General features: G+C 45.2%; 2 protein-coding genes across 6 annotated transcripts in view; one reads left to right on the top strand and one right to left on the bottom strand.

Annotated features, from left to right (window-relative positions):
- ITSN2 (intersectin 2) overlaps positions 1-12785 on the top strand; it is a 90498-nt gene extending 77713 nt beyond the window's left edge. For all 5 annotated transcript variants that reach the window (XM_064707808.1, XM_064707810.1, XM_064707811.1 and 2 more), the window contains 11 exons: positions 2772-2893; positions 3755-3861; positions 4476-4659; positions 5239-5337; positions 5489-5656; positions 6510-6722; positions 7448-7569; positions 8111-8193; positions 8338-8421; positions 8714-8887; positions 11308-12785. In XM_064707808.1, coding sequence (XP_064563878.1) covers positions 2772-2893; positions 3755-3861; positions 4476-4659; positions 5239-5337; positions 5489-5656; positions 6510-6722; positions 7448-7569; positions 8111-8193; positions 8338-8421; positions 8714-8887; positions 11308-11465 — 1514 coding nt within the window. In that variant the 3' untranslated portion in view covers positions 11466-12785. The remainder of the gene's footprint in view (positions 1-2771; positions 2894-3754; positions 3862-4475; positions 4660-5238; positions 5338-5488; positions 5657-6509; positions 6723-7447; positions 7570-8110; positions 8194-8337; positions 8422-8713; positions 8888-11307) is intronic.
- FAM228B (family with sequence similarity 228 member B) lies at positions 12771-22325 on the bottom strand. The gene is made up of 6 exons (XM_064707813.1): positions 22250-22325; positions 18811-18915; positions 16791-16862; positions 15937-16134; positions 13789-13866; positions 12771-13411 (listed from the first exon to the last, which is right to left on the bottom strand). Exons 2-6 carry the CDS (start codon positions 18901-18903, stop codon positions 13391-13393), a joined length of 462 nt encoding a protein of 153 aa, XP_064563883.1. The 5' UTR covers positions 18904-18915; positions 22250-22325; the 3' UTR covers positions 12771-13390.
- Positions 22326-22376: the final 51 nt, after the last annotated feature.

Genomic DNA, 22376 nt, shown 5'->3' with positions numbered 1-22376 from the left:
AGGGAATCCCTCTTGGTCAGCAGAGCGGGTGAGGAGCTGCAATTCCTTGCTGCAGACACTCCCAGAAATCCCACTGCTCTTCCTGAGCTGCCTGGGGAGCTTGGGATGAAGCTTCACCAGAGGGAAGCCAAGCCAAGAGCTTTCTGCTGCCAAACAAGGCAGTTTTACTGCTTCCATGCACATTCCTGGCTGTTAAACCAGCAGAAAACTGCTTTCTTTTACTCCCCTTGGGATTTGTTTGTTGCCAGCAGGAAATCAGATAAGTGCCAGAATTGATGCAAGGAAAGGAGGGAACAGCAATGTGGGAGGAGAAGAGGTGGAGATGCAGTTCCACCCTTTCAGCATCAGCGAGCCAGTGGGTTGCTGTGGCCACTTAGGAAAAACATTGGCAAATGCACTCGTTATGCTGGTTTATTCTTCTTTTATTTTTTGTTTTTCCCTTCAGACTCAAATGCCTGAATTCACCCTCTAAAATCAAACATGGGGATTGCATAATATGTTTTTATGCCAGTATCATCAGACCTATCAAAATCAGGAGTGTTTTCACTAGTAAACACTAGTGTTTAAATAAAATTATAAAAAATACTAAATACAAAGTAGCATTCATCTCTTCATCCCAGAAGCTGACAGTCCAAACACAAGGTTAGCACAGGAGCCAGTTAATGTAACTGAATTTTTGCATCTGATAGCAAATTCATAAACCAAATATATTTTAAAGCATAAAAAGGGCTCATTTCTCTCCCAGGCTTGGCCCCAACTTTCAGTGGCCAGCATGAGACAGACCCAAGCCCCAGCATGTGGGTTGTTCCAGCCAACAGCAGCTTCAGCCCATCCCTGCTTCTGTCACAGGAGTGCACCTTGCAGTAGGAAAGGGAGCCACTGGCAAAAGCTGCAACTTCCAAATCTGGACAATTAATGTCTAGTTACTGTGCAAGCCCTTGGATTGTCCTGAAATTTCATGTCTTAGTAACCAGGTGGGTTTAACCTCAATCCTGTACAGACTGAAGAGTGACAAAGGAATCCAGAAATAGCACATTGGCCAGAGACTGTCTCAATGGACTAAGACATCAGACTTTGCAGGAATCACTTTTATCTGTAACTTCACTCCTTTTTCTCATCTAATTTTGCCCTGGTTGTAGCTTTGGGGATAACTAAGGCCAGAAGGAATATTCTGTGTGATCAAAAGAGCTGCAATCCCTCATCTCTTCTTAAAAAGTGGTGTTTTTTCAAACCTTGTCAGAAAGTTTAAGATCTGTGATCCTCCTTAGAGTGCAGAACTGAAAAGTCCTGATTTTCAATCTAGCTGTTGTCTTTGCTGCTGTTTTACTTCTTTGTGTTGTTCAAAGTGTTTTCTTGTTACGGTGTCCTAAAATGTCATTTGGCAAGAGTTTATCTCCTGCTGACAGTTGCTCTTTGAGAGCACCTTGATGCTGATGTAGCTGGAAGCTCAGGAGCCTGTGAGGTTCCCATTAGGCCACTGTCACATTAAGTTCAGCCTAATGTTTAGTGTTTCTTTGTTTCTTTCTCTCAAGTTTATTACTAACTCGCCTTCCCATGAGCAGATCTATACCTTGGCAGTGAATAGTCACATCCTTGTGTGCCAGGAGTGTCAGGGTGCCAGGGGACACACAGCCCTTCCTGCTGTAGGTCATTGTGCCTTTCACAACTCCTGTGAACCTTCATGGAGTATTGTTCCTCTAGAACTGCCGGATGAAAGCGAGTCCCTGCGATGCCCTTTCTGCTGTCCTGCCAAACCCACAGTTCACCTGGTATTGCAGCCTGATGCCATCACACCCAGGGATAGATGGATGTTCTCAAACATTCTGTAATTGTTCCTTCTTTTTCCTTTTTCCCTCCTGCTGCTTTGCAATATTCTGCTGTGTGATGGCTGACAGAGGGATCAGATTGATTTCTGTGCTCTCCTTTACCCAGCTAAACACATTCACCACTCTGATTTTACCAGTTTTTGGTTTGGTTTTGGTTCAAAGTTTGAACACTGCTGTCTTGTTTACTAACATCCAGTTAGAGATAGAGTCCTGTGAAGCTGCAGGGTTTGCATGTTCTGACATGGGGTTTGTGACACTGACTGTCAGTGTGTTCCTTTGCATGATTTTGATTCTTCATCCCTGATGCATGAAAATAATTCAATATGTTTCCAGCTAATTAAAAAAAAAAAAAAAGTTGTGCAGCTGTGAGTTACACAACTACAATGTTGTGTTACAGCTTTACAAATTTGTAGTGGTGGTTAGTATCATAAATTAATAAGTAAGGCAAAGAACTTCAGAAATGGGGTGGGGATTAAAAGTGCAATGTCTTAAGTCAGGACCAGCTACATTTTCTATGACTTCATCTCACAAAAGACAACTTAGAATCATAGAATCATTAAGGTTGGAAAAGACCTTTAAGGTCATCAAGTCCAAAAAGACATTGCTCAAGGTAAGAAAAAAATCACAGTTTCAAATCAGTGTGGCAGAAGAGGTGAGAAAAGTCATGAGACAAATGGAGTGGCAAGATGTCAGGTACTCTTATTCTGCATCATAGTACAAGGGGTGTTCAAAGAAGTAAAAAGGTGATAGACTGAAAAGTGACACAAAGAAGGGAGGGGGACGATTGCTACATCACTTGATTTTGAAACCCACTGCTGCTGCAGAGAGGGTTTATTAGTGCCTGTAGAGTCTGAGCCATAGACTGCTGAATGCTGGTGCAATTTTGTTAATTTATCAGATTTAATGCCTTGAGTGGGATCTGAACTCCTCACTTATTTCCTGCAGGGTGTGCTGATCTCCAGAGCCTTGACACCATGCAGCCCATGGAAAGGAAAAGGCAGGGCTACATTCACGAGCTCATTCAGACAGAAGAAAGGTACATGGATGACCTGCAGCTCGTCATAGAGGTGAGATGGCTTGGATGGGAAAGTGCATTTGGCAAAAGAGCACCTCTATACTGAGTAATAACAATAAACGGATTCTTATGAATTGTGAGTTGATGGAGGAGGAAAGGTGTGTGGGCACCTCCATTTTCAGTGAATGATATGTGGTTGCTCGCCAGGCAAAGGCACCACTTTGTGAAACTCATCAACTCACAAAGACCTTCCTGTTTTCCAAATCCTCTTCTTGTGTTGGGGCTCAGTAAAAAGATGATGGGTTGGGGCCCGGTGTCGAGCAGAGCTGCACAGAGCTGCAGAAGCACCATAAAAGCTTTTCATGTGCCTCCTCCCCAGTCTTATTTCTGGAAGCAAGACCACCTCCCTCAGCAGGGCAGGGACAGGCCAGCATTAAGCGCTCTTGGGCGTCCAACCTGATCTCTCTGTACAGAACAATGGTGTGGTGAAGTGTGGCAGATGTTAAATAGTCGAGTCCCAGGGGTGCTCTGCTCCCCAGAGATGAGGTGCTGAGGGCCCCTGAGAGCAGCTGTGGTTCTGCACACAGGGTGACCCTGAGTGCTCTGGGTCAGGGGAGCGGAGCAGTGCCTGAGTGTAATTTGTGCAGTGACTGACCCTGAAATCACAGGAATGCTCTCCTGCTGAGCTATCAGCCTGCAGGTCCCAGTGCTTGTCCTCGCTTTGCAAGTGCTGGTACCAGTGTCAGAATGGGGTCACACGCTCAGGGGAAACAGCTGTCACAAGTGCTAGTAAGAAATTGCTGTCAACTGCTGAGAAATTAGACACTGAGCATTCAAAAAAAGTCACTGCTGGCCTAAGTGAGAGGCTGAGCTGTTTCTATTCTCTGAAGAATTGCTCATTTTTTGGCTGCAGGTTTTCCAGAAACCAATGGCTGATTCAGGCTGTCTCACAGAAGGAGAAATGGGGCTGATCTTTGTTAACTGGAAGGAACTCATCATGTCAAATACAAAGTTACTGAAGTGAGTACTTACCTACAGTCTTAACATTTCCTTTTCATTATTCTGTCATTCTTTCCCCAGAAAGTTTGCTGGGTTTACAGTCAATATTCTGTCCTTGTTGATTATTTCCTGTAGATGCTTGCATTCAGAACAGCTGAATGCAGTCAGACTGCTTCAAAAGGAGCTATAGTAAGAGAGAGGGAGAAATCAACAGCAGGAACAGATGTACATTTGCTGTAATATCTTAGAAACAGACCCTACACAAAAGTAGGAAGCTTTTCTTCCCAGTTTTCTGCAAAGCAACCTTTTATTCTTTAAAAATAATCTTTAGAAAGATACAGTGGCTAGTAACTCACTGAATGGGATTCTGGTTGAATGTAGAGATTGATGCTGGATTGATGCTGCAGAAACCTCAAAGGAGAGTCCCAGTCCCCCAGACCCCATCAGGGAGATTGTTCAGCTCAGGGTGTTGTCAGGGTGACTTCCTGGGGTTTCAGGCAGGACCCTGGCATCTCCTGGAAGAGCCTGTGCTGTGTAAGGAAATTCCCCTGCCAGGTTTGTGTCCTTTCAGAGGTGGATCTGTAAGGTTGTGACTTGGCAGCAGAGTTGGATGCTGATCTCTTTCCTGTCCGCAGGGCCCTGCGGGTGCGTAAGAAAACGGGAGGCGAGAAGATGCCGGTGCAGATGATCGGGGACATCCTGGCAGCAGAGCTGTCCCACATGCAGGCCTACATCCGCTTCTGCAGCTGCCAGCTCAACGGAGCGGCCCTGCTGCAGCAGAAAACTGATGAAGATGCTGATTTCAAAGACTACTTAAAGGTATCTCATTCGGTGGCTTCTGTGCCCTCTCCTTTCCTCAATGACAGGAGCCTGTTAACCAGCATTCACCACATCAAAATAAGCCAGAAGAGTAAAATCCTGCAAAAATAGCTAAGAGGCTTCCAAGGTGTATTTACATGGTGACCATGGCTAACACTGTGTGTGCTCTTTATTTATAACACCGTCTTTCTCTCTAGCTGATTTACTTAGGCCATAAAAGGAAAATTGCCAGAACAGTTAACATCAGGCATTTGTTTCTTTCATTGCTTTGCTCTTTTTCAACCTGAGTGGAGCCTGTGATGTCAAAATAAAAGCTGGAACAGTTTTGAATGTAAGGATTCTGTATGAGCAATGACCCTGTGATTTATGCTGGCAAAGCATCTGGGTGCAGTGACACTGCCAGCTTTCCTGTTTGTTCTAGATACAAGTAGTATCTGCATACTGAAAAAATCTAAGATCTCTTGGAATGCCTGGAAAAATGAATCTGCTTAGAGAATTTCCAGTATTCAGTGCCAGTGATGCAACTGTTTTCTGATGACTAATGCAGTGTCTCTGCTAAATCTCTGGGTTGCACCACAGAAACTTGCCCTGGACCCTCGGTGCAAAGGAATGCCCCTCTCCAGCTTCCTCCTGAAACCCATGCAAAGGATAACGCGCTACCCCCTGCTCATAAAGAGTGTGAGTACCCCAATGAGGCTTTGTAGGTGAAGGCTTTGAGTTTGATCTCTGTAGCAAAAGCCAAGATAAAGGCTTGTCCCTTTATGAGGATTTCTCCGACAGGCTTACATCTGTTTTCATCTTGCTTTCTCTCCTCTTTGATCCACACCAGATTCTAGAGAACACTGCAGAGAACCACCCGGACCACAGTAACCTCCGGCTCGCCCTGGAGCGCGCCGAGGAGTTGTGCTCCCAGGTGAACGAGGGCGTGCGTGAGAAGGAGAACTCGGACAGACTGGAATGGATCCAGGCCCACGTCCAGTGTGAAGGCCTTGCTGAGGTACCTGCATTGATGCCCTGCAGGGCTGGGGCTTTTCAGAGTCATTTCAGCATGGCCAGGGAGGGAATGGGAGTTCTTGCTGACATCCCTTATTGGAACATGATCCACTGCTGAGCTCTAGGCAGGGAAGCTTTTATTGAATCCTACTCACAGCCATAACGTGATGAACCATTGTTTTTGCATGGCTATAGTGGCAGAGAAATCTTGATTTATCAGCTTAAAAACTGGTGCCATTTAGACCATTAAACAGACAGAAATAACTCTTCTCTCTGAACTCCTGATCATGCTGCCACTGGGCTAAGTCAGGTGTTACAATGGAGGATTTCACTTAGTGTGTGCTTCCTAGGGTTTTCCTTCAAGCAGGCAGGGAACAGCTGCCCTCAGATCCGCAAGGATATGTGGTGTTCAGGCTCCTGTACCTTTCAGGACAGCCTTCAAATGGAGGTGGGTGTGTGACAGTTCTCCACTGCATAAGGAACCATGGCTTGACAGACCCAGGTCTGTCCTGTTCCATCACCTAATCACCCCCAAGAGGTGACCTGACTGCAGCCTGTGCAGCCTCTTCTTAAACACAGCTTCTGGACAACGCAGAAGGGGCCATGCAGTGTAAATGCCTCCATCTGGTCATCTCTCTGTGTGTGTTCTTGGTAAAGCTTAAATCTCCTCTGAAGTGGAAGTTGTGCTGTGGCCATGGCTGATCACATAACAGTTCCCTTCTCTTCATTTAGAATGGAATTCATTAAAGAAAAGAGAAGAACATTTTCAGCAGCTTGGTCAGTCTCCACAGTGCAGAGGAGCAGGAGCTGATGTTTGCACAGACTTGCTGCTGCTAATGGGTTTTGTCTCTTCCCAGCAACCCGTGTTCAACTCCCTCACAAACTGCTTGGGACCACGGAAGCTCCTGCACAGTGGGAAGCTGTACAAGGCCAAGAGCAGCAAGGAGCTGTATGGATTCCTTTTCAATGACTTCCTGCTGCTCACCTACATGGTTAAACAGTTTGTGTCTTCCGGATCCGATAAACTGTTCAGCCCTAAATCCAACTCCCAGTTCAAAATGTACAAAATGGTGAGTGAGTCAAGATGTTCCAGGTTGTGTTGGTACAGTGAGTCCTGGTCTCTGATGAGGAATGTTGCTCTCCACTGGCATTAGCTGTGTGGCCCCTTTTGCTGTCACAAGGGCACGTTCTGGCAAACAACTTGCACAAATGACGTTGGCTTAGTACCCAGAAAAGGACATATTTCTGCATCTTGGTTTAACTAACACTTCCATCCACTTTGGGGGAAAAGGGCAGAAATAGCATCATGCCTGAACAGCTGAGTGGGATGTTCAGAAGCAGGAGCCTTGACTTCAGTTTACACAGGTTCCTGCATCCACAAGAAAATTCCTGTCCTTCAGAAAACAGCAGAAGATGCAAAATTTTAGTCTCTGTGCCCATACAGTGTGTGTTCCCAAGATTTTGAAACTGGAGACATAAGCTTAAGTATTGGGCCTGCTTTACCTCAGGGAACCTGAGAGATTACTGGATTTCTGAGCTCCACACTGCAGCTCTGCTTGCACACTCCTTCCCCTTTCACAAAGCTCTTTGCCTAGGAAAGCAGAATGGGGTGAATTGCCAGAGAAATTTTTCTCTCAGCCCTTTCTTGCATCCCTTACATAGTGATCTCATTGTTTGTCCTGTGTCCTAAGTCTTTCATTTTCCCTACAGTAAAACAGTGTATTTAAACATGCAGCCAGCTTTTGCCTATTGTCACAGGGTGATGCTGCCACAGTGACATTTGCTCTTCTTTCAGCCGGTTTTCCTTAATGAAGTCCTTGTGAAGCTGCCCACAGACCCTTCAAGTGACGAGCCAGTTTTTCACATATCACACATTGACAGAGTTTACACACTTAAAACTGACAACATTAACGAGCGGTGAGTAGTGAAAATGCAAATCTGAGCTTAAACTAGTTCATTGATGCTGCAGGCTGTGTTTCCAATGAGCTGACACAGGGACTCCGAGCTCAGGAACAGAGCTGTCTCTTGGCCAGGAAATATACTCACTGGACTCTCATTTGAATGAGAAGTTTTCTCTGATTTTGTTCTGCTTCTGTAGCAGCTTTTGCAGTGGCATCCAGCCACATCTGCTGCTCCTTGGTGTTTCACTTGTATCGAAGAACAGTTTAGGGCTGCAAAATCCAGCATCCCATAGGGCTCTTCCCCAGTCCTGAGCAGTCTTTAATGCGACCCAACAGTCTTTGATAAAACAGCAGCTCCATGTCCATTTATTGAGGCCGATTTGGAATGTGGCATAAGGTTAAGTCCAAAAACTCCATCACCTTAGTCCATGACCTGACTTGATTTGTGATGGCTCTAAAATTTAGGGAGGGGAGAATGGGGAAGGAGAGTGGGGCAGAGTCACTGAAGATTTTGCTGCCTGTGGGATGACCCTGACTGTAGGGATTGCTCCCTGCAGGACTGCCTGGGTCCAGAAAATCAAAGCAGCGTCAGAGCAATACATTGAAACGGAGAAGAGGAAGCGTGAGAAGGCTTATCAAGGTACCCACTGAGTTCTGCATTTCCCTTTATCCACCTGGATACAGGGGCAGGCCATTTTCTGGAGGATGCCAGTGTCTCCTTCAGATCTATGGCCAGTTCTTACATTCCAACCAATCTGTTTATTTTTGACCTCTTTGTTCCCAGCTCGTTCACAGAAAACCTCAGGAATAGGACGCTTGATGGTGCAAGTGATTGAAGCAACAGAACTGAAGGCCTGTAAGCCCAATGGTAAGTGAGGGAAACAGTCTCAGAGCAGTTTTATTCCTGAAACATTTGGAAAGGCTTGCTGAGAGCAGTTGGTCATTTGGGAACCCCTGTGGTTTGTCTACAGTTTCTATATGAAATAGTCATTCTTTAGTTTCAGAGGACATAGTGAAGAGCCAGCCCTGTGCTGCTCTGGAATATAGGATTGCCTGATCCACATCATCTGGCAGCAGCATTGATGTGTGTCCAGGCAGGCTCCAGGTGGAGGGGGAGGTTGTGCTCTGCAGAGGGGTTTCACTCCCTGTTCTGTGTTTAGGGAAGAGCAACCCATACTGTGAGATCAGCATGGGCTCACAGAGCTACACTACCAGGACCCTGCAGGACACCCTGAACCCCAAGTGGAACTTCAACTGCCAGTTCTTCATCAAGGATCTGTATCAGGATGTCCTGTGTATCACCATGTTTGACAGGGATCAGTTCTCACCTGATGGTAAGTGTGAATATTTAGGCAAAGAATGCTTTTTGTTAGCTAAGTACCCAGTTCCTCAGCAGCAGTCTCAAGAGCCAGTAGGTCTGACTGCTGCCTGAGAAGTGTTGTGTAAAAACAATGCCTCAGTACTCAAGAGGTTCCACAGCCTTCCAGAGCCAGTAACTCCAGGCAGTCAGATCTGATCCCAGTCTGGCTTCTGTATCAGACGCACAATTATTTTCTTGTCAGACTGAGGAGACAGACAAGTTGAAAGCAGCAGTTCTACTCACAATAGGTGCTCAAAAATAAGGTCCTGGGCTATATTTTCACAGCAACAGCTTGATCAGCTTTCTTGTTGCTTGGAAACTGAGCACGTTTTTGGCAGTCAGTTGCTTCTCATATTCTCTGAAAGGTTAAGTGCTTTTTCAGGGCTCTGACACACAGTCAATTATTGCAAATTTGCAGGGAACTGCCTTGACCTGAGATGCCTTGTGTGTAACCATAGCTGTCATGGTTTGAGCCTGGCACAGAGCCAGTGCCCCCATGAAAATGCCTCACCCTGGTGTCTGCTGTGAGATGTGACCAGGAATAAGCAAAACAGGCTCCAACTTAAACATAAATAACACTTTATTACCTAAAACTACAGGAAAAAATAGGAAAGACTATAAGGAAAAAAAGAAAAAAAAAAAATTGAAAACCTTACAAAAACCACTTTTCCTCCTCCCCACTCCCTGACTTTCCCAATCCAATACATTCTCTCAAAAAACACCAACTGCCCAGCCCATCACGACACTTTAGTATACTCAAACATCAGTTCATGAAGAGGAAAGGAGTCCTTCTTGTTCCATAGGCTTCTGGAAACACACTGAAAACCTCGGATGCTTCCTTGTCACTTCGGCACCGCCCGGGGAGAAAAAAAGTCCTTCTGCCGCTTGTAACATGTTCCTTCCATGCCCAGTGCTCTCACCACCGAGACATGGATCAGAGCTGCTTTTAGGGTGGTCTTTCAAGGATGCCTTGTCTCACTCCAAAAAGGCACAGTCTCTGCTTTTGGGACAACTGTCCCCCCCATATTTTTCCAACCCCCTGGGGCCGGGGGGTCCTCACAAATGAACCCTCCTGGTTTTGAGGCACTGCCTCCCCCTAAATGCAGTCTGTGTCACAGGAACAACTGAGTCCATGGCTACAAGAAAAAGTCCAGCCAAAAGGCCACTCCAAATCATCTCTCCCCATCCAATCATCTCCACAATCTCCGGGCCAAGTCATCTCATCTCTCATCTCCCTTCTTATTCAGCTTCGAGGAGGATTAGCATTTTTGTAAGGCCCCAGTCATGCAAGAAAGGGTTAAAAGTTTCAGTCTCTGTCTATCTTAGAACGATGATACTCCCACACCTGCTGCCGCTGCGGCCGGGCAGTCTCCCTCCTTCTCCTCCCGGCTGGCTGCTCTCCTGGGGGGGGGGGGGGGGGGGGAGGCTGGCTGCCCGAGGGCTCGATGTCTCTTGGGGCTCCTCCACCCTTCCATCCTTGGAGCCCCCCGAAGCCCCCTCAACCCCATCTCTGTCCAGGCCCCGGGCCTACCACTACCGCATGGCCGGCCCCTCCCCGCCCAGCAGCAACAGGCTGGGCGGGAGAGAGATCTGAACTCCTCGCCCGACGATGTCCAAAGAGGAAGTGCCAGGGCAGTGCCCTGCTTTTAACCCCTGTGTATTCTCGGAGGTGTGTCCAAACCCCACTGGCTACACCAGGTGTCAGTATGAAACCCAAAACCTTCATTGGTTTGACCACAGCTTCCCAGAATTCCCACTTCTTCCTGGTCAAACCATGACAATAGCTCAGTCTTTTCTCCTGTGAGTTAATGTGAGTTTTGCTGGACAGCTGAGTCTTCTTTTTCAGTCCATGGTGAACCTTTCAATGCACACACACAAAAGATGTCATGTAAGAAATAGTCACACAGTAAGTTTATGATTTCTGAACAGGATTGTAAACCTACTAGTAATCGTTGAAGATCATTCTAGTAAAAAGCATGCTATATAGGCATAATTAAAAGTTGGCTGAGCCAAAACAGTTGATTTTTTTACTGTCTTTGAGCACCTCAGCTGATTTATAAACAAGTTCCATCACCTAACTCTGACCAGCCGGCTCTGAAACTGAAGAACATTTGAAATTGTGCTTCTAAAAGGGTATTTTCTAAGAGTATTTTTAAAGCCCTTAGGTCAAACTGTGACATCCTAATTCCATAGCATTGTTCTCTTCTAAAAAGGCCCCTTTTTTATCACTGCTGGCTGGTTTACACAGGGCTAGGGTCCATCCAACTGGAAGCCTGGGAGCAGTGCTCTGGAGCAGAGCATGTACCCCACAGCATTGCATTACCCTGCCTCACTCAGATTTTTTTATGGTCAATATCTCTGCCTAATGAAATTTCTAATTCATTTGCCCAACAGATTTTTTGGGTCGCACTGAAGTTCCAGTAGCAAAAATCAGAACAGAACAAGAGAGCAAAGGCCCCACAACTAAACACCTACTGCTGCATGAGGTTCCAACAGGAGAAGTGTGGGTGCGCTTTGACCTGCAGCTCTTTGATCAGAAAACACTCCTCTAAGAACACTTTTTTTTTAATTTATGAAGGACAACTGAAGCTAACAGCCTGAACATCTTCTGGTAAAAGATTCCTTGTCCCATGCTGGTTATTAAGCAAGAATTCCTGCTGCTTCTGTGTTTCCTCTTAGTTCCTGGTTGTGCTTAGTTCCTTGCAGTGTTCCCAGTTGTTGTTGATCTATGCAAATACTAATGTTACTGTAAATACAGTACTATTGCTCAGTGCCTTTTTATTATTTTGGAATATCTTGGGTTTGGATGCCAATGTTTCCATTTTCAGGGCCATAAAAAATATTATGTAGAAATGTGGCACCAAGCTGTTTGTATATTTTACCACTTAGTCTGACAGACAGACTGAGGAATGGTTTAAGCTCAGCACTAGAAATCATTCCATTTGAAATCTTAAAAGTGATATCCACTGGAATTTTCACATCTCAGGATGATCGTTTTGACGGTTAAATGCTGAAGAAGCCTTAGCACTGGAGAAGTCTCCAATATATTGTATATTCTTTTACGATTCAAGCATAGTTCTTTACTTGACTTTAGTTCTGCACTGGAATCAGTAACTGCTACTTGATTTTTCTTTCTGCTTCAGTTTGATTTATCGTTCTCTGCTGAGACAATGTGGTTGTGAAGAATAGCTAGAAAAAAATATTTTAAATACTGTGACCCACAACAATGTGGCAAAATACTCTTCAGCTCTTTGGGTTTTTTCCTAAGTATAAGTTATTTGTGTACATTTCCTTGGTCTTGCAGACCTCCATGTGAACCTTGAAGCTTTGACATTGCCAACATGTATATAGAGAGTAAAATATAAGTTTATTAATTTGTCTACAGATGTTTATTGATGCATAGTGATTTTAAAAAAATATATTTTATTGTACAGGGGAATATGAAATAATAAGAAAAGCTTATAGGATTTGTTCAAGGAAAGTTTATCACAAGTTTTAAAGGTTTGTTCTGGGGAGCTGTCACCCCATATAAACTGTAAAATGAACTGGTTGAAATGAAAGCAAAAACTTTCTCTTGGCAGCAAATCAGGGGTGGTTTAAAAAAAAAATGTTTGTTTATAAATATTTGTTACATTGTAACCATTCTATTCCTCCTTTAAACTGCTTTGTTGCAGAAGCACAGCATGCAGTTCTGAGCAGCCTGTGCCCTTGTTTTCCACGGGTGCAGAAATTCCTCCTGAAGTCTGGCAGTTTCCCACCCAGTCGCCATCTGTGCACCCTCCTATTACTCAGTCAACCTCTGTTACATTTAACAGATTTCTGTGGTTCAGTATTTCTAATCCTAAATAAAACTCAACCTTGGCAACTCTTGAGAGATTGTGTCTGTACAATGGGAGTTTGGAGGACAGAGAAAATTCAGTTTCCAGGCTCTGAGCCCAGCGCTCTGGTCAGCTGCAGCAGCAGGGAGGTGGGACTGCACTGGCACAGGAGAGGGTCAGGTTTGAGGGCACTGACAGCAGCTGCTGCTCAGCACCAGCTCTGCAGAAAGCAGCAGATGTTTTGTACACCACTTCCCATCTCCTCTCCCCTGCTTATATCCTGCCTTCTCAAAACACCCACGATGTATGTGAAAAGTGATTTACTGCTTGGACACTGTCTCCAGGAGAGAACACCAGCACCGTCTTTACTGAGCTCAGCCCAAGTTAAACCTCCTAAAATAGCAGGTTTTGGCCTGTAGAGCATTGAGCTGGATCTGGGAAGAAGAGGAGCAGCATCTCAGACATTTCTTTGGCAGTGGGGTAACAACATTTCAGAACTACATGTTTAAGACAGTAAGTTTATTGCAGTTTGCCTAAAGACCTGCCTGGCCTGCTCTCACTTGCTTTGGCAGTGCATGTAACTTAATTGTGTAAAGGGTACCTTTGATGGCTGTGGTCAGCTGGAGCACAGGTGACATCATTGGCTCTCTGTCATTGTGCTAGTTGATGAGTTCCTCGTCCTTTAAAGAGAAGGAAAAAGTGTTGCCATGCTTCTGTAAAGATCAGCTGAGCTGTCAGATTATTTCCTTCTACACAGCACACACTGAGCATGCCTGGGAACTCTCCAACCTTCCTTAGACAGGACATCCCCTCCATGCTGCCATGATGGATTTGAAATGAGGAAAACAAGCCTCCCCCTGCCATTGCTACTGTGTCTCAAAAACTGGGCTTAGATCCAGACTGTGTTCCTGGTGAAAACCATGTTCAAACACTCTGGGGCTTAAATGCAGTAGGAGTGAGTTATTAAAACTAGAATACACTCCCCTGGAGCAGCACGTCAGTAACATGCTCTGTTAACCTCCTGCTGGTCAAAGTGGGACTCCAAACCTGCTCACACCTTCCAGCAGTCTGTGCGTGTCTTCTGGAAGAATGGATCATACTCTGATGGGTCATAATCATCCAAAAACACATAACCCTGTGGGAGAAGCAGGTACTGGGTCAGCTGTTGGTGGTTAAAACAGTGAGAGCAGGCAGCCTGGGTGGGACAGAGCCAAGCACAGCATAACACAGCACCAGAGGTGGTTGAAATCTCTGAATTCTGTGAAAAAAGAATTCCCAATTTGCATACACTGCACCTCAGAAAGAAAGTGACTGAACTGTAACGGGAAAATTTCTCCATCCATTTTAATTTATCACAGGCATAAATATATAACAAATTATTTCATGAAGTATTCAGAAATAATGACAGGCTAAAATGCTAACCTTAACTAGGACAGTCAAGACAATGGCATATTCTTTTTTTGGAAAATGTTTTTCCAGAGGAGGAAGCCCTGAGATTGGCTCTGTTTGTCAGAGCATGGTGCTAATAACACCAAGGTGGTGAGTTTGATCCCACTCACTTAAGAGTTGGACATGATGATCCTTCTGGGTCCCTTCCAACTCAAAATATTCTGTGATGTCAGCAAAACAGATATTCAAAAGAAAAGGAAAAACAGGAGTGAGTGACCCCTCACTAGCCACAGCCTTAGGCAGGTCACTGGTCTGCAAGATAGCAGAATTCCATGTCTGGGTCCATGAGCTGACTTTTCCATCTATACATTGGAGTAAAGACCTGAACCTGTGGGTCTCATGGTCCAGGCCACAGCTCCATCTCATCAACAATGCTACCACAAGTGGAGGAGAAGGCTGATAGCAGGGAAAGGAGCAAAAGAAAATGGGCAAAAAGAAGGGAGGGAAGGGAAAACACATCCAGAATTAACCACATTAACTAACCCACACAAGTGTCTCAAGTTCTGCAAAATTTATCATATGCTGCCACAGTTAACACAAACTTATGCAAATAATGTGTAAATATGAAGGGCCTCAGCCTGCTTCTCAGACATGCTGGTGACAGACCTGACAGCACAGAGCAAGGAGAAAAGGTAGAAGATGATCACTGATCCTGTTGCCCCCCTTCAGGCAGAAGGACACATCCCAGTGCATCAGCCATTGCTTCTGGAGGGCACCCAGCAAACTGCTGACCTGGCACAGCAGCTTGCAAGACGGACTGATGCAGACCCAGACATGTGCAGTACCCCCAGCACAGCCCAAACCCAGGACTTCAGCAGCAGGACTGCTTCAGTTCTTTCTCATTCCATGCAGTTTAAATGCATGGGTCTGTCATATCAGGCCTTTGAAAAAGGTAGTTTGGTCTTTTTAAAACAACACAGCTCCCATGGTATTTTCATTTCTGGATAAGTAGGTTGTTTACAGTCTCACAACTCCACTGTGCAGTGGTTTCCACTGACAACAACTGCCTGCTCTCATAAAGTATTATTTTTGTGGCAGATTACATAACTGCTTTTATTTTTCTCTTTCTTTTCGTTCCTGAGATGCAGAAAGTTTAGCTGTGGGATCTGATATTCAAGAGAGGTGTGAAATTAAGAGCAAAATGAAGAAAACGAACAAGTATTTTCTACAGTGACTGCAATTTGCAATTTTTGTGAATACTGAAACACACAGAACTACAAAATCCATGAGTTGGGTCCATTACCTGCATGAAGACAAACAATTGTTTGTATCTTCCTGTTCCCATATTTTTTCTTTTATGAAGCTTGATCAGTAGCACCCAAGGCCACAAAATCATTTCACTCATGCCCTGCCCACAGAGCTGCAGTACTGCTGTAGCTGGACTCCTGAGACTTGGCAGTGCAGCCCACACCCTGCTCACAGCCTTTGGTTTGAGCTGACAGAACTCAAGGTTTTCCCACGAAATTGTCCAGCCCACAGAGGCAAACACAGCTCAGTAGGGTGTTCTGTCTCACCATATTCAGAGCCCAGCACGTGTTCACTGCACCAAGCAATGCTGCTGCTCATAGCTGCTGGTGAACACACACAGCTGGAACATCACCATTATAGAAGTCCTTCAGAAAAGTAAGTTACAGACAAGGTAGAATTGAACTCCAAGTTACTTCACAAGAAGGAAATAACAGCTAAACCCCTGAACTCGTCCACAACCCTCTGTATACAACGCCCTCCATGACAAAAATGTGTTTCTCATTGATACCTTCTTTGTAAAGTAGTTTAAATATTCAGAGAATTGTTCTTGTCTCCTTTTCCACACTTCTTTCTCTGACTGGCTGTCCATTTTTTTCTTCATTTTTTGCATAAGTGGCTCTGAAACATTATCAAGATATTTTTTGTACAGAAGTTCTGTCTTTCTCAGATCTAGGAAATCATTGTGCTTCAAATATCTGTCCAGCTCCTTAAGTAAGAAAAAATGGAAAATAAAAACCATATAAACTATTGATCAATAAGATTCCACGTGTAAAGGTTTGCAGCTTGGCTGACCTGACTGCTCACTGCTCCAAGGCATCTATTTTCCAGCCCTTCCTTCTGCTCCTCCCTCTCTCCACTTCTCATCACTTATTTCCAAGCTTGCCCTTTCAAGAGCTCTGGCATTCAGACCCTTAATTTTTGAAGCTGTAGTGCAAATTTGGCAGACAATGACTCACTTTTTCCCATCAGGTTATTGAGCAGAAATCACTGCAGAGCAGGGGGCTGCAAGCACCAGACTGTGCAAGACAGGCAGTAGAAGGACCTTCCCTGCAGCACTGGCAATCTGCTGGATCAGATCAGAGCAGCCCTCCTGCCCTTTGCTCACAGCACCACTGTCACAAATCACCACACCCACAGAACAAATATTAGTGCAAACAGGCAGGTCAAGTCACGTGGGATTCACATCTAGGGTTGCTACTTCAGTCCTATCCAGAGTGGACTGAAAAGATAGAAGCTCATAACTCTAAAATAGTTTTTCAAGAATACAGCAATTAACATTTTCTCAAGAATCACTGTTTAGGAACTAAAGATACTGACATGCAGGAAAGCACACAGCAAGTGAGAAAACAGCACACTTCTTACCCTCACAAAATTTTCTCTGTCCAAGATGCACTGAGCAGAAGCAATGATGTCTCGGCTTTGATCAGCTACTGCCTAACAAAACATGAAAAAAGCCCACATGAGGTGAAATCAGGACTTAGGGCAAGAGTTAAATTTACTTTTGAATTAAAAATAATTACTAGTGTTGTGATTAAAGGCACATTATACCACAATCCAGCTGGCATTTCCTTGCAAGATTTGCTCTGAACAGTTGGGTTAAGTAGCAACAGAAGAGCATAGGAAGAGCGGGAAGGAGAACTGGAATGTACATGCTCAGGCCTCCTTGGCTGCTCCTCACCACGGCCACACCCCCTCCCTCTTGCCACTGTTTCTCACCTGTGCCAAACACGTGGCTCTTTAACTCCTGCACTCCAGACAAGGAATTCAGGCAATGCAGACCAGATCTATCATTTGGGGATATCATGTATTTTATGCATAGAATGGAATATTGGTCTGCTACTCCCTGGGCTTAATATTGAGTTTTAATTCCAACTGATGGTGTAGTTTTCAGTCGTGTCTGCCTTGGCCCTGCTGACCAGCTGCACACTCCTAAAGGTTCATTACACTGAGATGAGCAGGACATCACACATCAGAGCAAGCAAGGAAGAGACAAGAAGTTTTAAAAATTCCACCAAAAACAAATGAGAAAGAGGAAATCTAAATTTCTGGCTTGTTTCAAGACCCTTACATCCTACTATTTGAAACAACTGATATGTTGTATTATGCCTGATGAATTTACTTCATCTAGTTACAGATCCTTTCTAAAGTCAGCAGTACAAAGACATGGCCACCACTCCAGCTAAGAACCATCACCAGTGAACAGAAGAGCTTTCCTTCAGGATGATACACATGTGAAGGAGTTGGGTGTCCTTTCACTGAAGGAATGAAGTCCCTTCTCCCTGGAAAAGGGCAGGCCCAGGGGCAGCCTCATCACAGTGCTACTTACAGGGCAGCTACAAAGAGGACAGAGGCTCTAACTCCACCAGAAGACAAGGGATGAGAGGTACAAGTTGCACTGGCAGACGTGTCATCTCAATGTAAGAAATAAATTTTTCCAGTGAGATCAATCAGTCACTGAACAACCTCCCCAGGGATGTGGTGGAGTCCCCACCACTGAGGGTTTTCAAGGTGCAATTGGCAGGTAGCTGGATACCCTTACCTGGTGTCTCTTTCCCATGAAAGGCTGGGCCAGACATCTCCTAAGGTTCCTTCCAGCCTGGGCTGTTCCATAAGTCTGTGATCCTAACTAGTCACAAGCTTGTTTCAGCTTTTATGGGAAACTTTTCCACACACCAAACTGCAAGTTATTTATTAAAACTGACTCAAAAGGATGCAAGAGCTCAATAAAACCCATTTAATCTGTTGCTATTTTTAGAATTCTTTGTTCTCCTTCTCCATGACAAACATCTCTCAGATTTTACTGAACTTTGAAAATAACAGTTTTTCATTCTTCCCTTCATAATTTCTATTTAATTCCTCCACTCACACCTTCACACAACAGAAGCCCTTCCTTCTGTGTTAGCCAATCTTTGGCAATATTTTCCTTCCCAAAATGTCTGCTGAAATCAAAATTATTGGCTGTGCCACTCTGCTGGTGCTGAGGAGAACCTCTGAATAAATGAAAAGAAAGAAAAAGGTCTGCATAAAAAGACAACCTGCTTTACAAAGATCTGGTTCTCACCCAGGTTCCACAAACAAGGCACAAACTAGGATGGAATGGTAAGAATTAATACAACTGCAACAGCCATTTCTGAGTGTGCTGTGGAGGGACAGACTGAAGCCCAAAGCTCCTGCTCAGGGCTCACAGATGAGTTCAGGCACATGCCAGGCATGGAAGTGTGAGAGCACAGCCAGACCAGAACACACTGCCAGCATTTCAGTGGGATGGGTGGCCAGTTCCAACACAGGGCCCAGTTACACACCTGTGCTCCCAGTTACAGATGCTGCTCTCTGTGTTGCTCCCAGCAGAACCTACAGCTGAAGGAATGCTGGGGTCACTCACCTTCCAAGGCTCTTGCTGCTTGGGTTTTCTCACAGGTTTCCCATTTGCAAATCTTTGTAGCCAGGAACCTTTTGAGTAATTCACACTACCCATGGCTGGATTAGTCTGGGAAAAACAATAAAACCATCACAATCCATAAAAAATGATTGTATTAACAGCAAAATCTAAATTTTCTTACAATTCCTACTGATCAGTGAAACAGCTCTCTAAAGGACTTCCACCTGCTGATACCTGCTACATTTTCCTGTCACATTAAGTAAAACACAGAGATGAAGTATCAGGTTTACAATCAGATATTGCCTCTGGTGGAACCGTCTGTCCTCATCTCCACACACCATTTTCTTTCCAAGAACATGGATTGACAAATTATTTGAAAATGCCTGTCAGCTCTGGAAACATTTCAGAGTTATCAAATTTCACCTCCAGACTATTACTTCTTTCCTTTGTGCCTTTTTCAATCAGATAAAATCCCTTTCAAGTAACTGCCACATCCCACTATGGCTACATTTTATTGGTATTTAAACTTAGTTCTACCAGATGAAGCTTATGGTGAAGTGCTAACTCAGCTCCAGTCAGAAAATTCCATCTTCTCTCTAGTATGGGCATCAGGATATGTGGATTGATTTATAACAGAGACAGTGCAACCACAGAGGCAAAATGCCCTTTACAGGAACCTCCATTTAAACCCCTATTTATCTCAGATTCACTGGAGACACACTGCTTCCAGGAAACAACGGATTCACAACATTACTTGGGTAAAGAATGGAACAAAAGAAAAGCTTATTTCTGCACAGATACTGACCCCAAGTCTTCAGACAGAGCTTTCAGTTATTAAAAAAAAAAAAATAAATCTGATATTCAATTACTTTTTGCAGTATCTAGTTATAAGAATCAGCAAAGACTCTTGGGTATTCATAGAACATAACCTTTTTTTTTTTTTTTGTAGAAGACAACACTTAAGAGTTTATTCTGTCCAATCCAGCACTTTAGTGACAATATCTGACTCCCAGCATACCTCTCTGGAGTGCAGATTCAAATTTCATGCCATCAATTCAAGGTAAAGTCTGTAATCTACATCTTTATTTGTTTCATTTTATAGTCCCTGCTCTTGTACACTGACAAAAACAACTGCTGGGATATTCCTGCATCCTCTTTCCTGTCTTTTCTGACTGAAAGAGTCAGAAATCACAGGAGAGCATATGTTGGAAGGGGGTTCAGGAAGTCACCTGAACACCTCGTGTTGCCTTTTTCCCAAACTGGAAATGAAACTCGAGATAATTTTAGCAAGGAGGTAATACAAAAGGGGATCTTTATTTGAAGGCCTTCAGAGGCAGCTATGGAAAGATGTCCACACAAACCCCTCCCAGGGGTGAGTACATTTGTATAGGTTTTAGGAAACTAGCATAATTGCTAAAAAGCAGCAATTAGGAGAACAAGTGGTGATGCAATTCCCCAAGGTGAAGCCCCTTCTCTGGAGCCCCCCCCCTTCAGCACTAGCTGTACTTTGTCCATGGGAATGTATCCCAAAGAGTTGTTCTCAGCCTTGCTTCCCAGGAAGAAGCAAGACAGGATAGAGGTCTTGTACCTCTCAGGGCTTGGAGCTCTGGAATTTGTTTCCTCTTTCTGCTTAGGGAAAGGCCATGGAAAATTACTGGGAAAACTAGTTACTAATAAATAGGTGACAGAGTTACAAATATATGTATGAAGAATACAGAGAACATATAAAAGAAATAAAAGGCAAAATCCAAACGACATCAATCTCAGTACCAGCTAGAAGAAAAGCAAACCTCACAGAACCAATTTCTGATACAAAATTAACAGGCAAACAGCAAGGGCTGAAGAGATTTGGATACCTGACAGGCTATAGATTTGGCATTACAAAAACCCAGCACACCTTCCTATGAGCAATATATCCTCCCTACCTGCACAGGTGCCACAGGCTCCTGTGTCATGCCACCATTTACAGATTTCCTCCACCTCACAAAGACAGGCTGAGCACAAAGCAGAGGAGGTGCTTGATCTCCTCAGAGAATTGGGATCCCAGGGGAGATAAAACAGAGCAAACACAGAGAATGTGCCTCTGCAGCAATTTGCCTTCAGGAACCCAAAAGTGGCAAAGACTCTAGCTGCAGATTTCCCCCCACCACCAATCTTCATAATTCTAGCTTCTACTGAATCTTAATCCTTTCTTTTTCTGCCTTTTTTTGGATTCTTGCTGGGAGATGCCATCTTCCTCTCTGCAAAGGCAGGGCTCACTGATATGAGACAGCAGCTGTTTTGCAGGTCTTGAAACTACAGATTTAATCACAAGCTTAGACAGAAATAGAGTAAAGGATTTCCAGAATCTGAGTGGATAAAACAAGCATTTAGTCAATCTACCAGTTGCAGTCTGCAGATGGCAAATCCCATGAGCAGGCTGGCTGTCCTGTATCAGGACATTTGTTTGACTGTGCCAGATCCCTGGAAGTGTCCAAGGCCAGATCGGATGGGGCTTGGAGCAATCTGGTTTAGGGGAAGGTGTCCCTGCCCATGGCAGGGAGTTGGAACTAGATGATCTTAAAGATCCTTTCCAATCCAAACCATTCTGTGATAATTAAACCTGAGAACAACCTAAAAATCCTTCCTAGATAAACATGCATCCTTCTGCACTGTCAGCAGTGCAGCTCCCTGTGCCCAAACACGAGGCTCTGCAGCTTTGAGGAAACGCATTTTAATCTCCCTGTGACAAACAAAGCACCCTCACAAATGCCTCCGTCCTCCCAAAACCGCGTTCAGCCACGTGTCACCGCACGGATGTCACCGTGCACAAGCACAGCCGGCTGCCTGCACTGGAGCCTTGGTCCCGCTCAGGGACCGAGAACATGCATCGCCTCAGGGGCAGAGAACAGTGAGAGAACGAGTCTCCAGAGCGAGCAGGGCAGCTCTGCGAACAGAACCTTTCAGAGTGAGAATGCTGAGCTAACACGCAACGCGTGCATGCCCGGAGGGGCCTGGCCTGGCCCTGCACTTCGGGGGCAGCGATGAGATAAAGGCGGGCGAAAGGGAAAGGCTGAGACCCTCTGGGCACGGCTCGTCCCGCACCCTGCCCGGTGCTGAGGCGGGTCCTGCAGGCCCCAGGGAAGAGGAGGCGGCCAGCAAAGATCCACATCTACCATCCCCATACCGGAGTCCCTCACTGGGGCGGTGAAAACAGCGCCATAAGGCTCCAGGGGCGGCAGCACAGGGCTACAATCGAAGCCAAACCCGCCCGGCACGGCCCCGCCCCGCTGAGGGGAAAATGGCGGCGAAGCGCGCCTCTGTCGCGCCTCACATCAGTGGCACCGCCCCTTCGTGTTCGAAAAACATAGTCCCTCCCCCATCACCCGCAGCCTCTCCGGATGAGGAGATGCCGCCCGTGGGGAGAGGGACGCGGATATCCGTGGGGACAGGGCACAGAAACCTGCGGGGACAACGCTGCGGCAGCTCTGATCTGGTTCCGAAGACAGACGGAACGGCGGCGCGGCCGGATCCCTCCGCGTCCGGCCGCGCAGCGTCCCACACTGCTATGGTAACTCCAATAAGACCTC

The sequence above is a fragment of the Zonotrichia leucophrys genome, chromosome 3, assembly GCF_028769735.1.
Source record: "Zonotrichia leucophrys gambelii isolate GWCS_2022_RI chromosome 3, RI_Zleu_2.0, whole genome shotgun sequence".
Classification (NCBI taxonomy): Eukaryota; Metazoa; Chordata; class Aves; order Passeriformes; family Passerellidae; genus Zonotrichia; species Zonotrichia leucophrys.
This window is presented reverse-complemented; position numbering and strand designations above follow the sequence as displayed.

Bases quoted from the DNA above. Each gene is read 5' to 3' on its own strand.
- FAM228B (XM_064707813.1), bottom strand. From the start codon at position 18,903: ATGGGTAGTGTGAATTACTCAAAAGGTTCCTGGCTACAAAGATTTGCA. The intron at 16,863-18,810 runs GTGAGTGACCCC...ATGTTTTGTTAG, and splicing joins AGCAGCAAGAGCCTTGGAAG to GCAGTAGCTGATCAAAGCCG. The intron at 13,867-15,936 runs GTATCAATGAGA...CTTCTCCCACAG, and splicing joins TAAACTACTTTACAAAGAAG to GGTTATGTGTTTTTGGATGA.